This window comes from Miscanthus floridulus, unplaced genomic scaffold (genome assembly GCF_019320115.1).
Source record: "Miscanthus floridulus cultivar M001 unplaced genomic scaffold, ASM1932011v1 os_2153, whole genome shotgun sequence".
In the NCBI taxonomy this organism is placed as follows: Eukaryota; Viridiplantae; Streptophyta; class Magnoliopsida; order Poales; family Poaceae; genus Miscanthus; species Miscanthus floridulus.
This window is the reverse complement of record NW_027098128.1, coordinates 1,919-21,863: the sequence shown is the minus strand read 5'-3', so window position 1 is coordinate 21,863 and position 19,945 is coordinate 1,919. Positions and strand designations below refer to the sequence as shown.

At 46.2% G+C, this 19,945-nt stretch overlaps 1 protein-coding gene and 1 long non-coding RNA gene across 2 annotated transcripts; both read left to right on the top strand.

The window, feature by feature from the left end:
• The first annotated feature begins 11,462 nt into the window (after window positions 1-11,462).
• On the top strand, window positions 11,463-12,365 carry LOC136534663 (uncharacterized). The gene is made up of 3 exons (XR_010778777.1): window positions 11,463-11,677; window positions 11,789-11,837; window positions 12,164-12,365. It is a non-coding gene; the product is annotated as an uncharacterized lncRNA (long non-coding RNA).
• A 4,318-nt stretch (window positions 12,366-16,683) lies between these two features.
• LOC136534664 (uncharacterized) lies at window positions 16,684-19,706 on the top strand. Its single transcript, XM_066527054.1, has 4 exons — window positions 16,684-17,066; window positions 17,161-17,210; window positions 17,498-17,604; window positions 19,466-19,706. The coding sequence occupies exons 1-4, from the start codon at window positions 16,908-16,910 to the stop codon at window positions 19,588-19,590; spliced, it is 441 nt and encodes a 146-aa protein (XP_066383151.1). The 5' UTR covers window positions 16,684-16,907; the 3' UTR covers window positions 19,591-19,706.
• Window positions 19,707-19,945: the final 239 nt, after the last annotated feature.

The window sequence follows — 19,945 nt, the reverse complement described above, 5'->3', positions numbered from 1 at the left end:
GGTGAGGATGTGAGGTATGCCTTAAGTTTCTTGAAAGCTTCATTGGCTTCTTTTGTCCATTCGAACTTATCTGTCTTCTTTAGTAGTTTAAAGAAAGGTAGTCCTTTTTCACCGAGCCTTGAAATGAAACGATTGAGTGCCGCCATACAGCTCGTTAGCTTTTGCACATCTTTGATGTTTTTGGGTGGGCCCATCTCCGTTATGGCTTTAATTTGCTTAGCGCTTGCTTTGATTCCACGATGGCTGACCAAGAAACTGAGTAGTTGTCCTGAAGGAACCCCAAACACACATTTGTTCGGGTTCAATTTCCATCTCCACTTTTTCAGGTTCTCGAAGGTTTGTCTTATGTCTTCAATCAGTGTATCCGGGTTCTTTATTTTTACAACTACATCGTCCACGAATGCTTCTATATTTTCACTGATTTGATCGCCAAGGCATGTTTGGATAGCTCTTTGGTAGGTGGCTCCAGCGTTTTTGAGTCCAAATGACATGGTCTTGTAGCAATAGGCACCAAACGGGGTAATGAAAGATGTCTTGCTCTGGTCTTGCTCTTTTAATGCTATCTGGTGATACCCTAAATAGCAATCAAGAAAGGATAATAGGGCAGATCCTGCTGTTGAATCAACTATCTGATCAATGCGTGGCAGCCCGAACAGATCTTTCGGACAGTGCTTGTTGAGATCTGTGTAATCAACACACATGCACCATTCGTCCGTGTTCTTTTTCTGTACTAGAACTAGGTTTGCTAGCCAATCTGGATGAAGGATTTCTCTAATGAATCTGGCCGCCATTAGCTTTGTGATTTCTTTTTTAATTGCTGCCTTCTTGTTAGGTGACAATCGTCGTAGCCGTTGCTTTACAGGCTTGGAGCTTTCATTAACATCAATTCTATGCTCAGCCAACTCTCTTGGGACACCTAGCATGTCGGCCGGCTTCCAAGCGAAGATATCTTTGTTGTCCCAAAGAAAGTTGGTGAGCGCGAGTTCCTATTTTGCCGAGAGGTGAGCACTGATGGTTGCTGTCTTAGAGGTATCGCCAGTGCCCAAGTCGATTTGCTTGACGTCGGCTTCTTTTGGTGGTGCGATGATGCTGGGCTTTTTAGCCGGTATTTCTAATTCTTCTTGGCTCATCTCTGTAGCAATTGTGGCTATTTCTTTTCTTCCATTGTTGGCTTGTGCTTTGGCTGCGATTTGGATTGCTTGAACGTCGCAGTTAAAAGCACGCTTCAAATCACTTCAAAGGGAAAGGACACCGTTGGGTCCTAGCATCTTAAGCAGTAAATACGGGTAATGCGGTATCACCATGAATTTTGCTAGTGCCGGTCGTCCGAGAATTGCGTGGTACGATGACTCAAAGTCCGCCACCTCAAATTTGATGAATTCTGTACGGTAGTTCGAGGGTGTTCCAAAAGTGACTGGTAGAGTAATTTGTCCGAGCGGCATGGCTGCTTTGCTGGGTACTATTCTGTAAAAAGGTGTGGTTGTTGGTGTGATCATCCCGGCGAGTTGTAGTCCCATCTTCCTTAGTGTTTCTGAAAAGATGATGTTGAGTCCGACTCCCCTATCGATAAGTACTTTGGTGACAGTCATACCAGCAATAGTTGGATCTAGAACTAGTGGATAATGGCCTACGTTTCCCATGCTAATCCATTGGTCTTCTCTGGTAAATTGGATAGGATACTGTGACCAATTGAGATATCTTGGTGTAGCCGGTTCTGCTGTCATGATAGTCCGTAGTGCTAGTTTTTTTTGATGTTTGCTTCTGCAATCTGGAGCCCCTGAGAAGATCACTGCTACCGTTCCCCTAGGTTTTTGGAATCCTTTGTCCTCGTGGTTGTCTTCATCTTTTTTCTGATTGTCCTCTTTGGTGTTCTCCTTACTATCTTTTCTTGTGTATCGATCATTGAAAGTGTAGCAATTTCCGATGGTGTGCCTCCCATTAGGGTGCAATGGGCAACGTATGTTTTCAATGTCATCATATCTTCTGGGTTTAGAAAACTTCTTTGATTTGTCGGCCATTGCCATGGTATTGTCTGGTCTATGTTTTCTTTCTTGATGTCTGCTATTTCGATGATTTTGCTTGTCCGGGTTGTCCTAGTTGCTTCTATCCGGGAACCTCTCTCGTGTTTTTTCTTCTGCAGTAATCATCTTTTCTACTATTCGTCTAAATTCTTCATTGTTTCTCGGATTTTCTTTGCAGAAGTCTTGAAATTGCCACCTAGCCATGATTCCGTGAGAGAAAGCTTCAATTACTTCTCGTTCGGTGATGTCATGCACTTGAGCCCGTAGTTCACCGAATCGTCGATAGTAATTTCTAAGACTTTCGCCTCCCTTTTGCTTGAGTCCTTTTAGTTCTGCATGAGTGATTGAGTGTGTAATGATTCCTGTGAAATTTTCACAAAAAGCTCTTTGTAAGTCCTCCCAATTTCTGATAGATCCTGGATTTAGTTTGTCGAACCATTGGAGGGGCATGGCTTCTAGTGCCATGGAAAAGAATAGGGTCTTGATATCATCGTCTCCTCCGGCTAGTTCAATTGATTGTGAATATATTCTGAGCCATTGTCTTGGTTCAGTTTTGCCATCATACTTGGAGTGGTTAGACGGTTTGAACTTGTGAGGTAATCGCACCGATGTAAGCCTGTTCACGAAACAGGGGAATCTGTCGTGTGTTCCGGCTTTGAATTCGGATTCGGCACCTCCTTCTGGCCAACTGTTGTTTTGATGGGAATAATTCTGCGAGGCTGTCTGGGTAGGCACCCTACTCCTGGTCTTTCTTGGTTGTTCAAATTGGTGGCCTTGATTATGTTCTTTCCTACTTTCTCTGTTATGGCTTCCACCTGGCCCAAGTCTTTCGAAAGCGGACTTCCTTTGATTTTGATCTTCTTGCCTATGGGTTGTTGATCTGGCGGGTAGTCTTGATTGGGCTCTCTCTTCATGCGTTCTCGGGATCGTCGACCGGAGCAAGTCTTAGAGCTGTTCGTACTTCTCACCGGGATGTGAAGTTGCTCTGAGTTCTTCTAATGCTTCTCGAATCTTATTGTAAGGCGTATTTGCCATGTGTCTTCCTTCGACTTCTCGTTGTGATTTTCTTCTGTCGCATTCAGCCAACTCTGACTCATATCTGATCCAGGCTTCCCTGCGCTGCCTAGCGCGGTGTTGGTGCCCTTGCTTCAACTTGTTTTTTCTTTCTCTAGCTTGTTTCTGACTCTCGGTTTCTCCGTCGTAGCCCTAGGCAAAGGGTGATCTGTTGGATTCTGATTCATCTGATGACCTAACATCGGGTGCTTCTAGGGGATTTAATGGTGACCGAGGACTTCGAACCATGAGTACTTCCCGTGCGTGAGCCATCCTATTATTGGCGTTAGTTTTCGTACTGTCGGAGTTGCTGATGACTTTAGTAGATGCCTCAATGTCGCAGATTGAGTCTCCTTCTTGGTAAGGTAGAATAGCCGTCGTCGTCGTGTTGTCCAGTCGAGTACTGTTATCCTCAGGAATAGAGTCCGGCCAGTGAACGATGCAGTCTTGAGATGTTATAGTCAGGACGAGACCTTCCTGAGCTCCCTTCAGTGGTATTCTTAGTACTAGATCGAGGACTTCTCTGAGCCGTGCCTGATAAGATGTTGCCATGTTTAGGAGTCCGAGTGGAGGAAGATCCGGCTTCTTGAAGGGATTCCACGCGTACTCCGAGTTGTATTCTTGATAGGCCAGGGCCACGTTCTTAAGTCCCATCAGAAAAGAACTCAGTTTCCCAAAAGGACTCGGATAAGACTCTAACTCGAATGCGGAGCTCGAATTTGAGTCGGATGCACAAAGCTGCGGAACCTGAGTTGAATCAGACACTATGAGCTACGCGAATCTTCTGGAGATTTGATCTGTCGTGGTCATCGAAATAGAATCGTCTTCATGGTGTTTTGAATCCTTGAGGAGACGACTTTGGAGCTTACCATTGTTGTCCGCCTCGCAGATCCATGAGCTGAAGATGAAAGTTGATCCCATTGAGAAGATCATGTTGTTGAGGTCCATCGAGCTCTCGGATGCAAATTCGCCGAAAGCCCCTACCTAGCGCGCCAGCTGTCGATGTTTTACCACCGATAGCCTGCCACGGAGGTCCCCAGGGCAGTATTGTTCGGGCTTCAGCGTATGCGGAACTCGACGGTGAACGCAAGAGACAGTCGATTTATCCTGGTTCAGGCCCTCGACTGGGGTCGAGTAACAGCCCTACGTCCAGCTAGCGTTAGCCTCTACGTTGGATTAATTGTGTTGTAGGAATCGTACAATTATTGTTCTGTTGTTCTCCTCCCCAGGAGCCCTGCCCTCCTTTATATAGTCAGGAGGCCAGAGTCCTAGTCGGTTTACAATGAGTGTTCCTAGTAGGATTACTGAATAGTACTACTACTAAGATTACATGGGAAGAATCTTAGTTAGATTAGATCTTCTTTCTCCCTTGCGGGGTATCCTGTGGGTCCCGCATCGACACCGACCCTGGAGGCGAGCCTCCTCCTCCTCATGGTGAGAAACTGCCAGCCACTCCAACCCTGGCAACAAGACAACATGAAGATCAACGGCTCCTAACATCCATCCAAGCGTCGAGACGAAGGAAACCCATACCTACGATGTGGGTCTAGGCGACGGCGGTCACCGCCTGTGCGGTGGCAAACTCACCCTCTGAGGTGGCGAGAGCAACCTTAGTGGGGTCAAGGTTGAGCTCCAGCCTCCTTGCCTCATGGGCGGCCATGGAAAATCACTGGTGAGCTTCGTCCGCCTCACGAATGAGGTGGCGAAACTCTCGATGGCCAAGCGGAGATGACGAATATGAGCTCGATCCCACCCCCGGTGGGCCCTAGCCGGAGCAACGCCAGCAGCACCGATGACCCTACCGATGTGGCATGAGAGACGGCCCAGAGGAGCACTCACGGTCAACTCAGGTTAACACCAAAACTCAAAACATTGCTTAAATGATTACCCCTGTTCACGCAGCAGACCTCGGAGACGCGACAGTGGACCACCAGCCTCCTGCGATGCCTCCCATGGATGATTATCGTGATCCATCGACCTAAAGAGGAAGGAAAACTACGAGCACCCAAAAGCAAAAAGGAAGAAGCAATGAGCACATGTTGGAAAGCAAATGACCCCCTCTGTCGTACTGGTCCTTCTGATTTATAGCTCCATCAACCAGCCATAGGGGACACCATAGGTGCACGCATACTCAACTTTATTTACTAACCACCTTCTCATAACGCAGGGCAGTGGGCGCGAGCACGGCAACGTATCTCGAGTAAGCCTCATACCTTTCATCTTCTTTTGATTTCCCCACACGCGCCTCATGGCACACAACCATCAACAAGAGGGCACCTCCAAGACACGACATGGCCAGGGGAGGTCAACATCCCCCCAGACTCACATGTCGAGTGGCCCTTCACATCCATGACCCCGCATCGTACTTAGAAAACCCACTCTTCGACCAGTCCTTAGAAGGGTTTGAGGCCACAAAAGGGATAGGGGTAGGGAGGAGATGGGCCCCTACTACTCTAATTGGTGGTATGGATCCACACGACCATCTCTCCCTATGTCCAAGTCATCTGCTTTTGAAGTCTCCTGGGTTGACCCCCTCTGTGGAGGCATCTTGCCCTCTAGCCGCTGTAGAGGCAATTGGGGACCAACGGGATTAACAGTCGACAATTTATGGGATGTCTCACGTGAGGCACAGCCGAACTCCACTTTGACTGGGGAGGATATTAGGTCCCGCTTGAATTACCCATAGACCTCGATGAGGCACACCGCTCTGACCATGTGGTTACAGTGGACATGCCTCTCCCCACGTGGGGCGAAACCAGACCCGCCTGTTACAAGGCAACATGACCTCTCAAGGTCGTTAAGGACGCCAAGGAAAAATGGATTTGGATCATCGCGACACTGAAAGAGGTCAAGGCCAAGCCCTGACCAACTCTGCCCTATGTCCTAGGTCTCAGACCTAAGGCCTGCTCTGAAGATTCACAAACCGTCAGGGGTCTACAACCTCTCTGGGAGAGATCGACAAAGCAAAGAGGCCGGGGTGACGCGCGATGCGAAGCTCGAAGCGTGATCGTAGCTCGATCACGTAGAAAAAACAAGAAAGGTTTGAAAACCTACGAACTAGGACACTGTCGCAAAAAGTCCTCCCAACCATGCAAACCAGAGGTCAGGGAAACGTCTCCTCGAAGAAAAAAAATATATATGTACACCCTTCCTATTCGGTGACTCTGCGCTAGTAGCGCAACCCCGCACCGTTGGCCTAGGGGCTCACCGTGGTAAAAAACCCCAAATCGAGGAGAAAGAATTTGGCAGAATTCGAATATCCACAAAAAACAAAAGCGGACGAACCGTTTATGAGGCAAGGCATGGCTGTGGAGGAATAACTCTTCATTCACTGCCTAACAATTATAGGTGCGGTCACGCTACACAAGGGGCACAAAACGCCGAACACCGACGAAGGTGACGACGAGCGCCTCTCAGTCCGCCGACTGTGGAGGCACGAGAGAGGCAGACAGATTGTCTTGCAGATCTCGACACGTTACCATAGCCCACGGACCAAGGAAAACAAGGATGGCAAGAGGAGGAGATGTCAGGTTCCAAATGATTTCACGAGTGTAGGATCGAGATGGCGGACTAGAGGGGTGTGAATAGTCCTTTCTAAAAATAAATGCATCGGCTAACCCAAATATATACAAAATTAAAACTAACGGTCTAGCCAAGACTATAGCCCTATATCTAAGTTCTCAAGCACCTTATAAAGATCCTAGTTAGGCAATAAAGGTGTTGAGCTAGGTAGAGCTCACCTAACTAATTCTAGGAACAAGATCACACAAACCTATGCCACTAGTACTTCAAGCACTGGGGAGCTCCTACACATGCTAGTAGCAAAAGCACAAGGCTCCTAAGCTCACTTGCAATGCTCAATAATAAGGCAACTAATGATAAATTAGAGAGCGCAAATTACTTACCTATACAAACTAAAAAAAATATGACTAACAAGGTTACTCAAACCGAATTTGTCATGCAAGGGAGCTACTTCTATGCTACATAAGCAAGAAGGTAACTAGCGAGCTACACAAGCCAATTAATTACAAGAGCAACTACACCAGCACAATGTATGTGAAAGTAAATACAAGCTTGTATAACGGGGATGCAAACCAATGGAAAGACAAGATTGACACGATGATTTTCTCCCGCGGTTCACTTGGTTGCCACCAAGCCATGTCTCCGTTGTGTCGACAGCTCACTTGGTGGTTCGGGGACTAAGAGGTGTTGCACGAACTTCATCCACATGTTGGACACCGCAAGAACCTCACAAGCCAAGTGAGGGTAGCTCAATGACACGCTCGACTAGAGTTACTCTTTGCGATCCCTGCGGGGTGAGCACAATCCCCCTTACAAATCCTCCTTCGGAGCACCGCACAATCTTCTCACGCGTTTCTCTTAATAGTACGACCATCTATCCTAAACTCGGTCATATAATTCTCTACACAACCTTTGACTAGTGAAATGAAATGCCCTATAAATATACCTTTGTATTGCGCATTCCATTCCATCTCCTCTAATGTTGATACAACACATGCATCAACCAATCACAAATGATATGATCCACTTCATATCATCATATGACCGTATTGGTTCATCGATCTTGACTTCATATCATCACATGACCGCGACGTCATCGCGACAGGAGGACTTAGGCACCAGTATACACGAGCCCACCTGGCCAAAAGCTACAACAAGCCAGACGTGGAGAAGCCATTGTCAGCGTAGCTTACAAGTCAAGTTAGCTAGGACCTCCCTTAGGCTCTCGACCCTTCAGTCGAAGGAACCTTCCCTTTGTAACGAGCCTTGGCCCCGAACTTTATATAAAGGCAGCCAGGACATCCATCTCGGGATCTTCACATTCATCATCCTCTACCATTTTATCCATAGCAGTAGGGCTTCTAGAGCTTCTCTTTGGGCTGCTCCTCGTCTAGCATAGGTTCTATCACCTCTTTCACCATTCTTGTACTCCCATTGTAAGAACTTCAGAGCATTTAAGCGAGGAACACTCACTCGATCTTCTCTGAGACTGGACGTAGGGCTCCGGCCTGAACCAGTATAAATCCTCATGTCTATTGGATGCTACTATCGTCTTTCTAGAGCAGCGCGACAATCGTATAAATTTACTAGTCCGGTTTACAAAACACCGACACCCTTCGTTCAAAATAAGCGTGGTTCGCTTTCGAGAAGTCAAATGTTTTTTCTACATAATATATATAAGAAAATATTAATATTTACAGTATGTAAATAGTATTATTAGACACTTCCTCCGTCTCAAAATAAGTGTCATAGAGGTATTCGTGTCGGTCAAACTTTCTTAAGTTTGACTAAATTTATAGAAAATATTAGCAACATCTGTATCTGCACATAAGATTAATTTGAAAATAGATTCAACAACTTATTTAATTATACTAATTATGTATAATAAATATTAATATTTTCTTATATATATTTGGTCAAAGTTGAAAGTGTTTGACTCTCGAGAACTACGAACGATACTTATTTTTAGAAAAGGGAGTAGATCGTTGAATCTATTTTCATAATAAACTTATTTAGAGTAAGAATCTTGATAAAATTTTCTATGAACATAGTCAAATCAAAAAAATTTGATCGGAACGAATACCACAGCGAAACTTATTTGGGGACGGAATGAGACCTATCGCCATCTTCAAACCGCGAAATACAGGTATATACAACGTAGTACTAAGAAAGTTTGTAATCAATGTTGGAAACAGTTCACCGCCAAGCAATAATCCAGAACGGACATCCTGGAATCAGGACTCGTAGAATGCAACAGTAGCACTACCATTCAATCCAATAGTTTGACTGACCAGCACAGGGATTAGGGAAGAGCGAGCCGCCCCTTCGGGTTTTAATTTAGCGGCATGATGCTGATGTTTCGTACACCCACGCCAAGAACTGAGAGAGAGTTTTAGGATAGACGACGACTGTAGCGTGGTCAAACAACGAGACTTGGCGAGATGGTCCATCGAGTTGCCAACTTGTCATCGTTGCGAGCCTATACCGACGTACTTGTACACCGTCGAGGTGCCGTGCGTGCATGGCGTAGGCGACCAGGGGCGTGGACGGACGGACCCCGAGCGCCCGCCTACGGGGCGACGCGCAGCGACGTGCGACGTCCCTCCCGACTAGCCCAGTCACGGGAGGATGGATGCTCGACTTTCGTCTTCAACCCTACATAGCCGCGGCCCGTCCATCCCCATCCATCCATGTCCTTCCAAACACGACACGCTGCCCTTCCCTGTCTTGCCCCTTGATAGCTGATTAATTAGGGTCGGGGCACCGTTCCGTACCAGGGTCCAAACCTCTCCTTGCATTGGTAACTAAGATGGGCCTCCCCCGTCCCCGAGGGTCATTAGCTTATTTTCGGCTGGAAGCTTCTGCATTATTCCAGTTAGCCAGCTACTGACCCTTCCTTGCTTTTTCTGACCAATTCTTGAAGCGATACCTTGGAAAATTCGTGTGCTTGTCTGTTTCAGTTTTTTGGAGAAAAAAAGAAGCGAATTCAGCAACCGCATAAACGTACTCAGGCATTGTAGCATGGTGCTAAACCATGTTTGAGTACTAGACAATACTGAGTGCACTGGGCATGGTTTCAGTAAATCTGTCGGATGAGTAAGGGCTCCTTTGGTCGGGCTCCTAACAACACCGGCTCCATCTGACATTTACTGTAGAAGCACCGCTCATCGCACTGTATATAGAAGCTGTCTTTCTTTCTCATTCTCTTCTCTCTCACTGACATCGAAGAAGCTGCCGGAGTCAGTATTTTTTTTTTTTGCTTCCTAGCTCCGGCTCCTCTGCACGCTACAGGAGAGCCGGCCGCAGCAAGAGCCCGGCCAAACGGCCCCTAAATCACTCATTGTTCATCAGTTATATATCTCGCTGCGTTTACGTATACGACAAAATGCAGCGTTGTTTTCCTCGGAAGAACAGGATAAAACCAACTGTTATATTATTATTACCACAGTAATATATTCGTGCGGCGGGCAACTTGCAGAGGTGATGGCACATTAATAATTAAGATAAACCCGATGCCGTAAGCTTAGTTAAGCGACGGTCGACGGCGACGCGCGGCGACCTTGCGGTGGTTAGGTTGGTTGTCTGACGCCGACGAATTTTTTTTTTCTTTTCTTTTCACTGTCGTGGCCCGTCATCAATCATTCTATTTCTATCCAACCCGGAAAACGGGAAATGGATAGCGTAATGGAGATCCCAAACCATGAAACAAATCTCTCTCCCTCTCTCAACTCACATCCGAACGTCATGACTTTTCTCGTATAGCACCCTTCAAAATCATTTGAATCTAACGTCGTATATGTGCCCGTACTGCCTTTAATTTCCAAAAGAAAAACGGCCAGCGTTCTAGAAGCGGCGAAAGAAGGCTCCAGTGCAAGCAAAGGCGAAATGAGAAAGGAACTCGCCAAGTGGCCATCCATCCTACATCAGCCGATTTGTTGCAATTCTTTTTTCTTGTCTACCACTAGCAATCTAGCTTAGGCCAGTCCGACAATCAACCCAACGCAAGCAAAAGATCTCTCCGTCATCTCCTCCTTGTTTACGCGATGACATAACAAAATTTTGAATGTTTTGGAAGTATAGATATTGTTATTATATATATGAACATTGCGTGTTGTCGTTTTCTTAACAGTATAAAATGTGAATTTACGAAAATAAAACCTAGTAACAGTGAAAAAGCTTCTACTACTAGATGACAAACAACTTACTAAATTTATTTGATTTAATTGAACACAAGGTTGGACCAAGTCCAATTAAGTCCAAGTGTCCAACAAATAAATAGTTTACTTATTATCTCTGGCGGAGGCGGCCTAGGTAACCATGCAACAAATTGTATTAAAAGCCAAAAAGATGGCCAGCTCCTCCGCCTGCTCCTCTATACACGTCGGCTTACATGTTTTACACCGCACGATCTGTTGGTTGACGGCCACCGTGCCTCTTGTTATGTTGGTAGGTGGGTGCCTGATTCTCTAACTGTTCTCTCCTCTTACCTTTGAGCTTCTCGGTTTGGCTTCTGTCCGAATTCACTTCTGCCTTCGTTTCTGTGACCTTGCCTTCCGATTCGGCCATCAATAATTGCGTCCTCGACTTCTCCCCAATCGGCCTGCTGTCATTTTCTCTTCCCTTCCCTCGGCATGTTGCTCCGCTGCTCGCCCGCTCTCCTCTCCTTCCGCCTCCTTCGCCGCCGGCGCTTCTTTGTACGCTGCTGCTGCTGCCCCTCCTCGGCTCCTTGGGGCTGTCCAGCATTCTACTGGGAGCCGTCGTCGGGGCCTGCGGACGGCCGTCGCGGTTCCGCCGTCCAGGGAAGCGGCTGTTCCCGCAGAGAGCCTCGCTGTCGTACTGTTGCCTCTCTTCTGTCTTATCCACCCTTCTGCGCTACATGCGGTCCAGTTCGCTCTTCGGTATGCCAATGTCTGATTTGGTTGCTTCGTTGCCCCTGTAGGTTCCCCTCGTCGTTGCTGCTGCGTTCATTGTCGACACACGCCTCTGAGTTGTGGCCAGGGGTCGCTGCTCCGCCGTTTAGCCACGTGTCTGTGCCACCGGAGAATCTCGCCGTCGTCCAGTTGGTGCGCGTCGTCCAGTTGGTGCGCGCTGATTTTATTCACCTGCTTCCGTCTCATTGTGTGTTACAGATGCGTTTCGGTTCTCTGTTTCCTGTGCCCTTGCCTGATTTGACCGCTCCGTTCCCCCTGCAGGTTCCCGTCGGCGCCGTTGTTGTCCCTGTTGGTTGCCTGTTCTTTCCAGGTCCGTTCTTCAGCCTGCCTGCCTTGTGCGTCTCCTTTTCTTATGTTCATCTAAGATATTATACATCCTCACTGATGCAGCGTTTTGGGTTTCTTATCTTGCACGAACGTCGTGTTCGTGTAGGCTTGCGTGAGTTTGGAATTTTAAAAAAGGGGGTTATGTGTGTTTTGAACAAAACATAAAAAACAAGGGAAAAAATGTTCTGTTTCCGCATGTCCTACTTAGCTGTTTTACAGGCTGTGGCGCAGCATTGCTGCCTTTCTTATGTCTCCGTTATACGGCAGACAGTAGAGGATGGGACTAATTTGTATGGTGTTGAGCTGCAGCTGCCCCAGCACGCTGCTCAAGGCCCATCTGGCACCACACTTTTCTTCTGGGCTCCCCCGGGTTTACCAGCTTCTTCTGCTTATGAGACTGCATCTTTGCAAGCCCTGGTACACTTATAGGCCACATTTGGTTTCATTATAGCTGATTACAGTATTCTCGGTTTAGTGTTGTACAGGCATTTAGCTCGCCATCTTTTCCCAATTGCAAATAGAGGTATCCACCTAGCTAGGCTGGTTATTGCTACTTCCAGTGATGCTGGCGCACCCTGTCCGCTGCTCCTGGCAGTTGCGCAGCAGCTAATTGATCAAGTAGGTTCCGTTCCAGACGGAATGGTGTTTTAGCGTCTGATGGTGCTCTCCAATTTGTTTTACCTGTTTTCCTAACCTTTGTTTCGTGGTTCATGCTTCCCGCTTGTCTTCACATCATGTTACACCTTTTTCTTTCCTGTATGTATGTTGACTAGGTTTCCCACGGTTCCTCTCAGTTTGCTTCAATGTTTCATAGTCGTCAGTTTAGTTCCCACAGCAGTGTGCCTTTCTCATTTGTGCCTAATTTACTGACCCTCGATAAGTTCATGATTCCTCATTCCTGGCTAATTGACTCATCCACACCGACTGCATGCTTTGTTTTAGTTTCTTTGCGTATGTGTTTTTTCTGTTCTTACGTGCTTCGACCACCCTTTGTCTATAACAACCTGCCTGGGTCTATCAACTGCTGCCTCACCGTGTCGGTTCTTTGGTTCTAAAAAAAAAACAAGCAAAAAATATTTCTGGTTCTTTGTTCGCTATGATTATCTGCGCAGTGCTCGCCTTGAATGGAGTCGTCTATTCCATGTGGTGGCGACCTGCACAGTATGTTCTTTTTATTCTATTTTACTTGCTTCCTATATGCTGTTTGCTCCGGTTGTTGCACACGTTCCTATTTGTTGCACTAACTTACCGGTTGCCCTGCCAGTGGACGGCTCGGTGCGCCTGCGCGCCTCTGCTGCCGCCTCCTCGGCTCCCCGCACTAGGCAACGTATGTACCTAGCGCTATTGCGCATCTCCTCTTCCTTCTACTACATTATTAATAGGTTGTGTGATGTTTCTCAACTCAGGCCGTGCTTCGTCCCATCTTGCTGATACGTCTGGTCTGTTCTCGCTGCGCCGCGATTCCTTACAGCCAGATTCCTCGCTTCCATTACCGTTGGCCCATCGCGCACCGCAGCGTATGTGCTGCCTTCCTTCTTGTTGCTTATCTTAGTGGGCATGCGCTACCGGACTTTGTTAATATCTGTCCTTTCTATTAGGTACTGCACCCTCTGATGAGCCAGGCGGCTCTTGTCCTCCTGTTCAGCCGGACCGTTTGTTACGGTTAGGCCCTTCTACTGCAGCTCCACCAAGATCTCGTGCACGGCGCCGCCTTTTCCACCAACAGCCCGCCTCGCCGACGCATGTCCAGTCATCGGACCCTTCTTCTCGTGTGGGCGGTTCATTGCGGTCAGGGTCTTCGCCTCAGCAGAATGCAACAAGTCGCATCAGACGCCGTGCGTTCTGCTTGCCATTCCATGGTTTGTGGTCCTCTTGTCAGATTACGAGTGCTATCTCTAAAATTCCGAGCTCCTACGTAGGTACCAGCACATCCTATATTATTCAAAGTTCTGATCCCGCAGCTTCCAGGCAAAAGAGGAGGCGCCTTCTACAGCAGCACCGGCTGGTTTGGGGAGGTAACAGCCGCGCTTGCCTTCTATATATTATCCGCATCTTACTCGTTGAGCCATCCCTTCATGGTTTCTTTCCTCTTCAGGAGCCGCTGCTGTTCGTAGTGCAGACCTTGTCTGTGGCCAGTTTGTTCCGGAGTTTGTTAATGCGCTCAAAGGTACAGACTCAGCCTATGCTCCGTGGCCTATGCCATCCTTTGCCTTCATATAGCAACATGTTGCTTCTGTCATTCCATCTATCATGCCATTGTTGTTCATCCCTTTTCTCCTCCTTTGTTCTGCAGTATCCTATCACAAGTTTGATTACAGGGACCACGAAAATGACAGTGCCTACTTCTACAGCGTGGCTCAGTGGCTCCACCAACTCTTGTTAGACGCAGACGGACAGGCAAAAATTATCCACGACATTATCGACCTAGCACAGCGTCAACAACATCCATCTGTCAACATCAAAGCATTCCAGAAAATACCCGATCCTCTAAAGGTACGCCCAATCGCTTTCGTAACCCAAGTATGTCCATCATGTTTTCCCACATTTACAAACTTTAAAATCTGCAAATACACCACAAATGCAGACAACGGTACCACCGGCATTTGCTTCGCGCCTCAAAACCATCCATGCTGCCGCAACTGAGAAGGTATATGGTCAGCAGGCTGTTGTGACCGCTCACGAAACAGTTCCAACTAAATTCGAAGCCTTCATCACCATGGGGAATCTGACGGCACGCTACAATGAAGTCCCCTGCGCTAATGCTGCTACAGCTAAAACATTGGCAGTCTACCATTCTCTAAGATACATTACAAACGTCCTCAGCTACCGAATCATTGATCTCAACTACCCATCCTTGTCCACCCTCATACATGTAGTCAACCAACAAAATGCTGACATGACCAGGTTCGACCACTGTGTTTCAGGCATCAAAACTAATGCCGACCTCACACACCAGTTAATCTCATCTCTTCCAACCTCTTCCAACTGAGTTTAGACAGGCAGCAGCTCATATACCACAGTCACAGGAACTATGCGATCCACTGGGCGAACTAACGCTTACCATAGACTACTACCACAAAAACGTGCAAAAGCTGCATGGATACTACGAAACCAACAAGGTACGCTTCTAACATCCAGCTAAGTGTCTCATCTACTACCGCTACCTCACATATTCAGAAATAATGGATGCCTATGCTTTCAGCAAAAATACATCTCAACCAGACTGCAGACAGAAACGCCGAGCCTAGCAGGCAACCGCTGGGATTGGATGAATGCAACAGAAGAATGATGTACATCAGCATCATCATGCATCGCCTATCACCAGACCTTCACCAGCACCACCACACATCGGCAGCGCTACTACCACCGAAGACAACTATTTGTGTACGCCGGCTTAGAGATCAGCTACCGTGTATAGCTTTTCCACTATAAAATACTTATCCCTGTAATATATTTCAATAGACCTGTATAACCTCTGAACGTGCTACCGCGCGAGCGTGCGGAATCGCACGCCAATCGACTAGTGTCCTATTATAATGCGCCAGCCGGGCATATTTGCTAGTGGGATTGTCTACTCGGTGCGTGGGTGAAAACCTTCCTCCCCACATCTGTTTTTTTTTCTTTCCCTTTCTTCTTCCTAAGTACTGCCTCTATTTCAAATTGCAAGTCTATTGGGGTTCTAGGTACATAGCTTTTGTGCACACATGTATATACAATATGTCTACAAGCATAGTAATTCATAATTTGGAACGGAGGAAGTAGCATGCATGGAGACAAAAAAAAACTAAACCCGAGTGAAACAAACCTCTCCACAATTTAATTTTAGTTAGTGTCAACTTATATTGGGTTTACATTCAACTTGTATTAGAGTTACAGTTATTATTTCAATGTAATTTATAGGTAGAATTGGTGTAACTTAAACTTCGGGTGTAGCAAGGAATACTACAAGCTAATTAATTCTGACAATACCTTTAATTGGGGCTTGGAACTTATCTAAAATACCCCCAAAAATTTTATAACATGACGATAAAATTCAGGTGTAGAAGGAAACATTTTCACCAAGTCTGTTGGTAGTAACTAATTAAGTCCCTGTGTTGGATCCCGTGGTCTAAAGTTTATTACCCACTAAACTTTAGATCATATTAATTATTGAGACTCTAAATATGTGGTCTAAAACGCTGTCTAAAGTTTAGTTAGTCCTACAAAAAAGTCACACAAGTGAATTAAAGTGGTCTAAATTTTAGCCCTTAATTTTAACCAGTTTAAAAACTTAATATCATATAGGATCAAACATGGCATAATAAAGCTTCTATATGTCATCGTTCTCGAACGACGTTGTCGGACAACCCTGTCTTAAACAAAAAAAAAAAAACTTCAACTCCGTAGCTGGGCAGGTAAGCGCACATACTTTTACTATATCCTATGGATGAAGTACGGAGTAGTATATGGACTAGTCACGACCACAAAGTTTCGGAAAAGAAGAAGAAGTCACGATCAGAAAGTGTGATGGGCTGAGGGCCCGTTGTTTTAATTGGGATCGTCGTGTGAAGTCATCTGATCTGATATACAGTATCTCTACTGAAAGGAACCAATCAAAATTACACTAGATACTTCGAGAAAACGTCCTCTGCCGAGAGCTTTTAACTATTATCCATCCAGAAAACTATACATAAAAATTCGTCTCTATTAAAAGAAGGGCTAAGAAGATAACTAAATCAAATCTGATGGCCACTATTTGATGTGTGATGGTAGACTTCTCACCATCTCACCCCGCCCGCACTCGCTCGTGCGATCCCGCGCCATGCCCCACGCAAAACTTGCCCTCCAGATCTTGCGTGTCGCCCTCTCCTAATTTTGGGTTCAAAAAAATCTCTCCACTTCCTCATTTCCGGTTCCCAGAAGGGCGGCAGCTTCACGGCCACCGAGTTCGACGCGATCAAGGAAGGCAAGGCCCCTGCGGGGTTCCCTGACTAGGCCAACAGCGTCTACGGCAGCCGCCGCCGGCTGCGCGGGCGTGCAGTAACGCGAGCGCGGCGTGTTCAACGCTAGCGAGATGGTGATGAGGGAGGTGGAGGCGCTGGGGAAGGACCTCTTCCTCGTGGGCAAGGTGCCGGGATTGCCGGCGCTGCTCCGCCTCCGCTTGGCCTCTCCCAGGTTCCCGATGCCTGCGCCGCCGCCGCCGTCACCTCACTCCTCGTCCCGGGCAAGAACGGTGCGGTTTCTCTTTGTTATCTACCTTCTGTTTGCTTGTACTGTTGCGGCTCCGAGTCTTTTGGATCATGATGTTCTGTTCGTTTTCCTCCCAGGCGTTCTTGCTGACGTGGAGCTTGGATTCGACTCGCTGGATACGTACCTGGTGAGTTCTTGATAGATGCACGCTTATTTCTCGGAGATATCTGCTGGAGTGGAGTTAGGAGTCCGAGGGGATATCTTTTGTAAGCACATAGCCGCCAGCGGTCACCGGAGAAATTTAGTCACGGTAGCTTGCATGGTGTTTGTGTACTTAAATACCACTGTTGGAACTCTGTTTTACGATACTGTATTACTTTTGTCAAAAAAAAAAAAGGGTGGGCTCCAAATGAGTACTGATTTCTTTTCTGTATTTGTGCTTCTTAGTTCTTATTATTATCTGTATTTGTGCAGCATCTGGTTTACCGAGAACGACCAACATCACGGCACCACATCAACCAATCAGAGCCAAAGGAGCAAAGGCCTACGTGTAACAGTGCAATTAGAAATTACGTGCCCAGGTATATAAATCTTAAGGGCCATTTATTAGCTTCTAAATGCACATATTAATTCTCTAACATTTGATTAAGGCTAGATGCAATGGTGACGAAGCTGTGTGGCAATTCTCTTGTAATAATTACTAGAGTAAAGTGCACCCGCGGTCGCAGCTTTGTTTAACAAGCATCACCCTTCCTTTCTTTTCAAATGCTTCCTCAGTCAATCAGCAACTTATTCGATTCCTATTCTTATTAAACATCTGATATAGATGGTGGGAACAATGAAGCAGATTCTTCATCTGTAGCCCTAAACTTATACCGCTGTGTCATCCTGGTCCCTAAACTCGTAAATCGACCGTTTATGTCCTCAAACTTGTTCATCTATGTCATCTCAGTCCCTAAACTTGTTCGGCTGTGTCATCCCGGTCCCTAAACTTATAAATCATCCGTTTAGGTCCTCAAACTTGTCCAATTTTGTCATCCCAATCCCTAAACTTGATTTTGAGTCTCGTCTGGGGTCATATAAAAACTTTATATCAAAAAATAATTCATAACTTTTTCATATGAATTCGAATGAAGACAAACTTTATATCAAAATTATAGCCCTCAACGCGATCTACGACTTTGTAGTTGAAAAGTTTTTGAATTAAAACAGTTTAGGGTCCCAAAATATTATTGTATGTTTATAGATTTTAAATTTTGAAATTTAAAATTATCAAGCAATCTTGGATATTGATATGGTCTATATGAAAGTTATAGTTCTCAATACGATCTACAACTTTGTAGTTGAAAAGTTTTTTGTTTGAAGTCATTTAGTGTCCCAAAATTTAATTTTAATATTATTGATATGGTCTATATTAATTCGTCGGCGCGCTCACCCGCTGGGCAGCGCGCGCGCCGGCGACAGGGCCAGCGATAGCGTCGTCATCGTCTCACTCCGTGCCGTCGCGGGACTGAGACAGAGAAGGAGGAGAAGTGGTCGGGTCATATCTAGGGTTTCGGACGGGATCAGGGCACCGTAGCCCAGACCGCTCGACGACGGCGTGCTCACCCGCTGGGGAGCGCGCACGCCGCCGAGGGGACCGGCGACGGCGCCATCTTCGCGCTTGCTTTCGCTCGGCTGCTGCTGCGCTGAGGAGAGAACAGAGCAAGGCGAAGAGAGAGAGAAATGGCAGCAGAGAATGGGCTAGGGTTTTCACCGGGGTTGCCGCGTCGTCGCCTTTTATACCGACCGAACCGCGCGCGCGACCGTCGGATCTGGATGAACGGATCAGATTCACTGGACTGAGTTTTGGCCCAGGCGGGCGCGCGCGGCTGCCGTCTTTGCCAGCCCAGGCCCAGGTTGCGGCCTAGGAAGCACAGCGCGCGCGAGAACAGAAACAGGCCGGGCCAGAATTCACTGTTGTCAACTGGGTTGGGCCACATGTACAGTGTTTTTATGAGTTTAAGTTTTATTTTTTTCAGAAGCAATTTTGATGATATTTGTCTAGTTCAATATCTCTGTTAAAATTTGAACTAATTGGATAATTTTTCAGAGAATAGTTGAGAAAAGTTTAATGCTTCTGAAAAATAAATAATGAATTTTTATGTTTTTCGCTGCTAAATAAATAGTTTATTCTCCAGTTATTTTGAACCAACGTGATATTTAATTGGAGAAAAATATATTTTGATATGATTATAATGTTGTTATTTTCTGACCAACGTTGTTAATAACAACATCGCAATTTTAATGATTTTATGCATTATTTTTATTTCTGCCCAACGGTGATGTAGATTTAATGTATAAACAGTTGTATATTTTAATTTTGACCAACGTTGGAATCAAGGCATGCAATTATTGTTATTATTTATGTTCTCACTCACTCTATATGAATTATGTTTTCAGACGGATACAACTTGATGGGTTGTATCAAAGAGATCCCCACTCTAAAAGGTGACAACTACACGAAGTGGAAGAAAAAGATTAACCTGTCCTTCATCTTAGCTGAGGTGGACTGGGTAGTCACCTGACCGTGTCCTACTGAGCCTGTGACACCGGTGAGGGAGACAAACAAGGCTGATGCCGCTTGGGCAACTAGAGAGAGATTTTGAATCCCAAAAGATGTCCTATGACCTTGAGCATAGGAAGTGGGTCACTGCCAATAAAAAATATTTGGTTGTGATAAAGAAAACGATTGAGCCTGTAATTATGAACTCAATCCCAGAGTGTGACACGGTCACCGAGTACCTCGATAGAATAAAGAGTCAGTTCACTGGCTCTTCAAAGATATATGCTACCCAACTGATAAAGCAGCTGGTGACAGAGAGGTACTCTAGAAATGGTGGCATAAGAGAGTACATACTAAGGATGAGCAATTTAGCATCC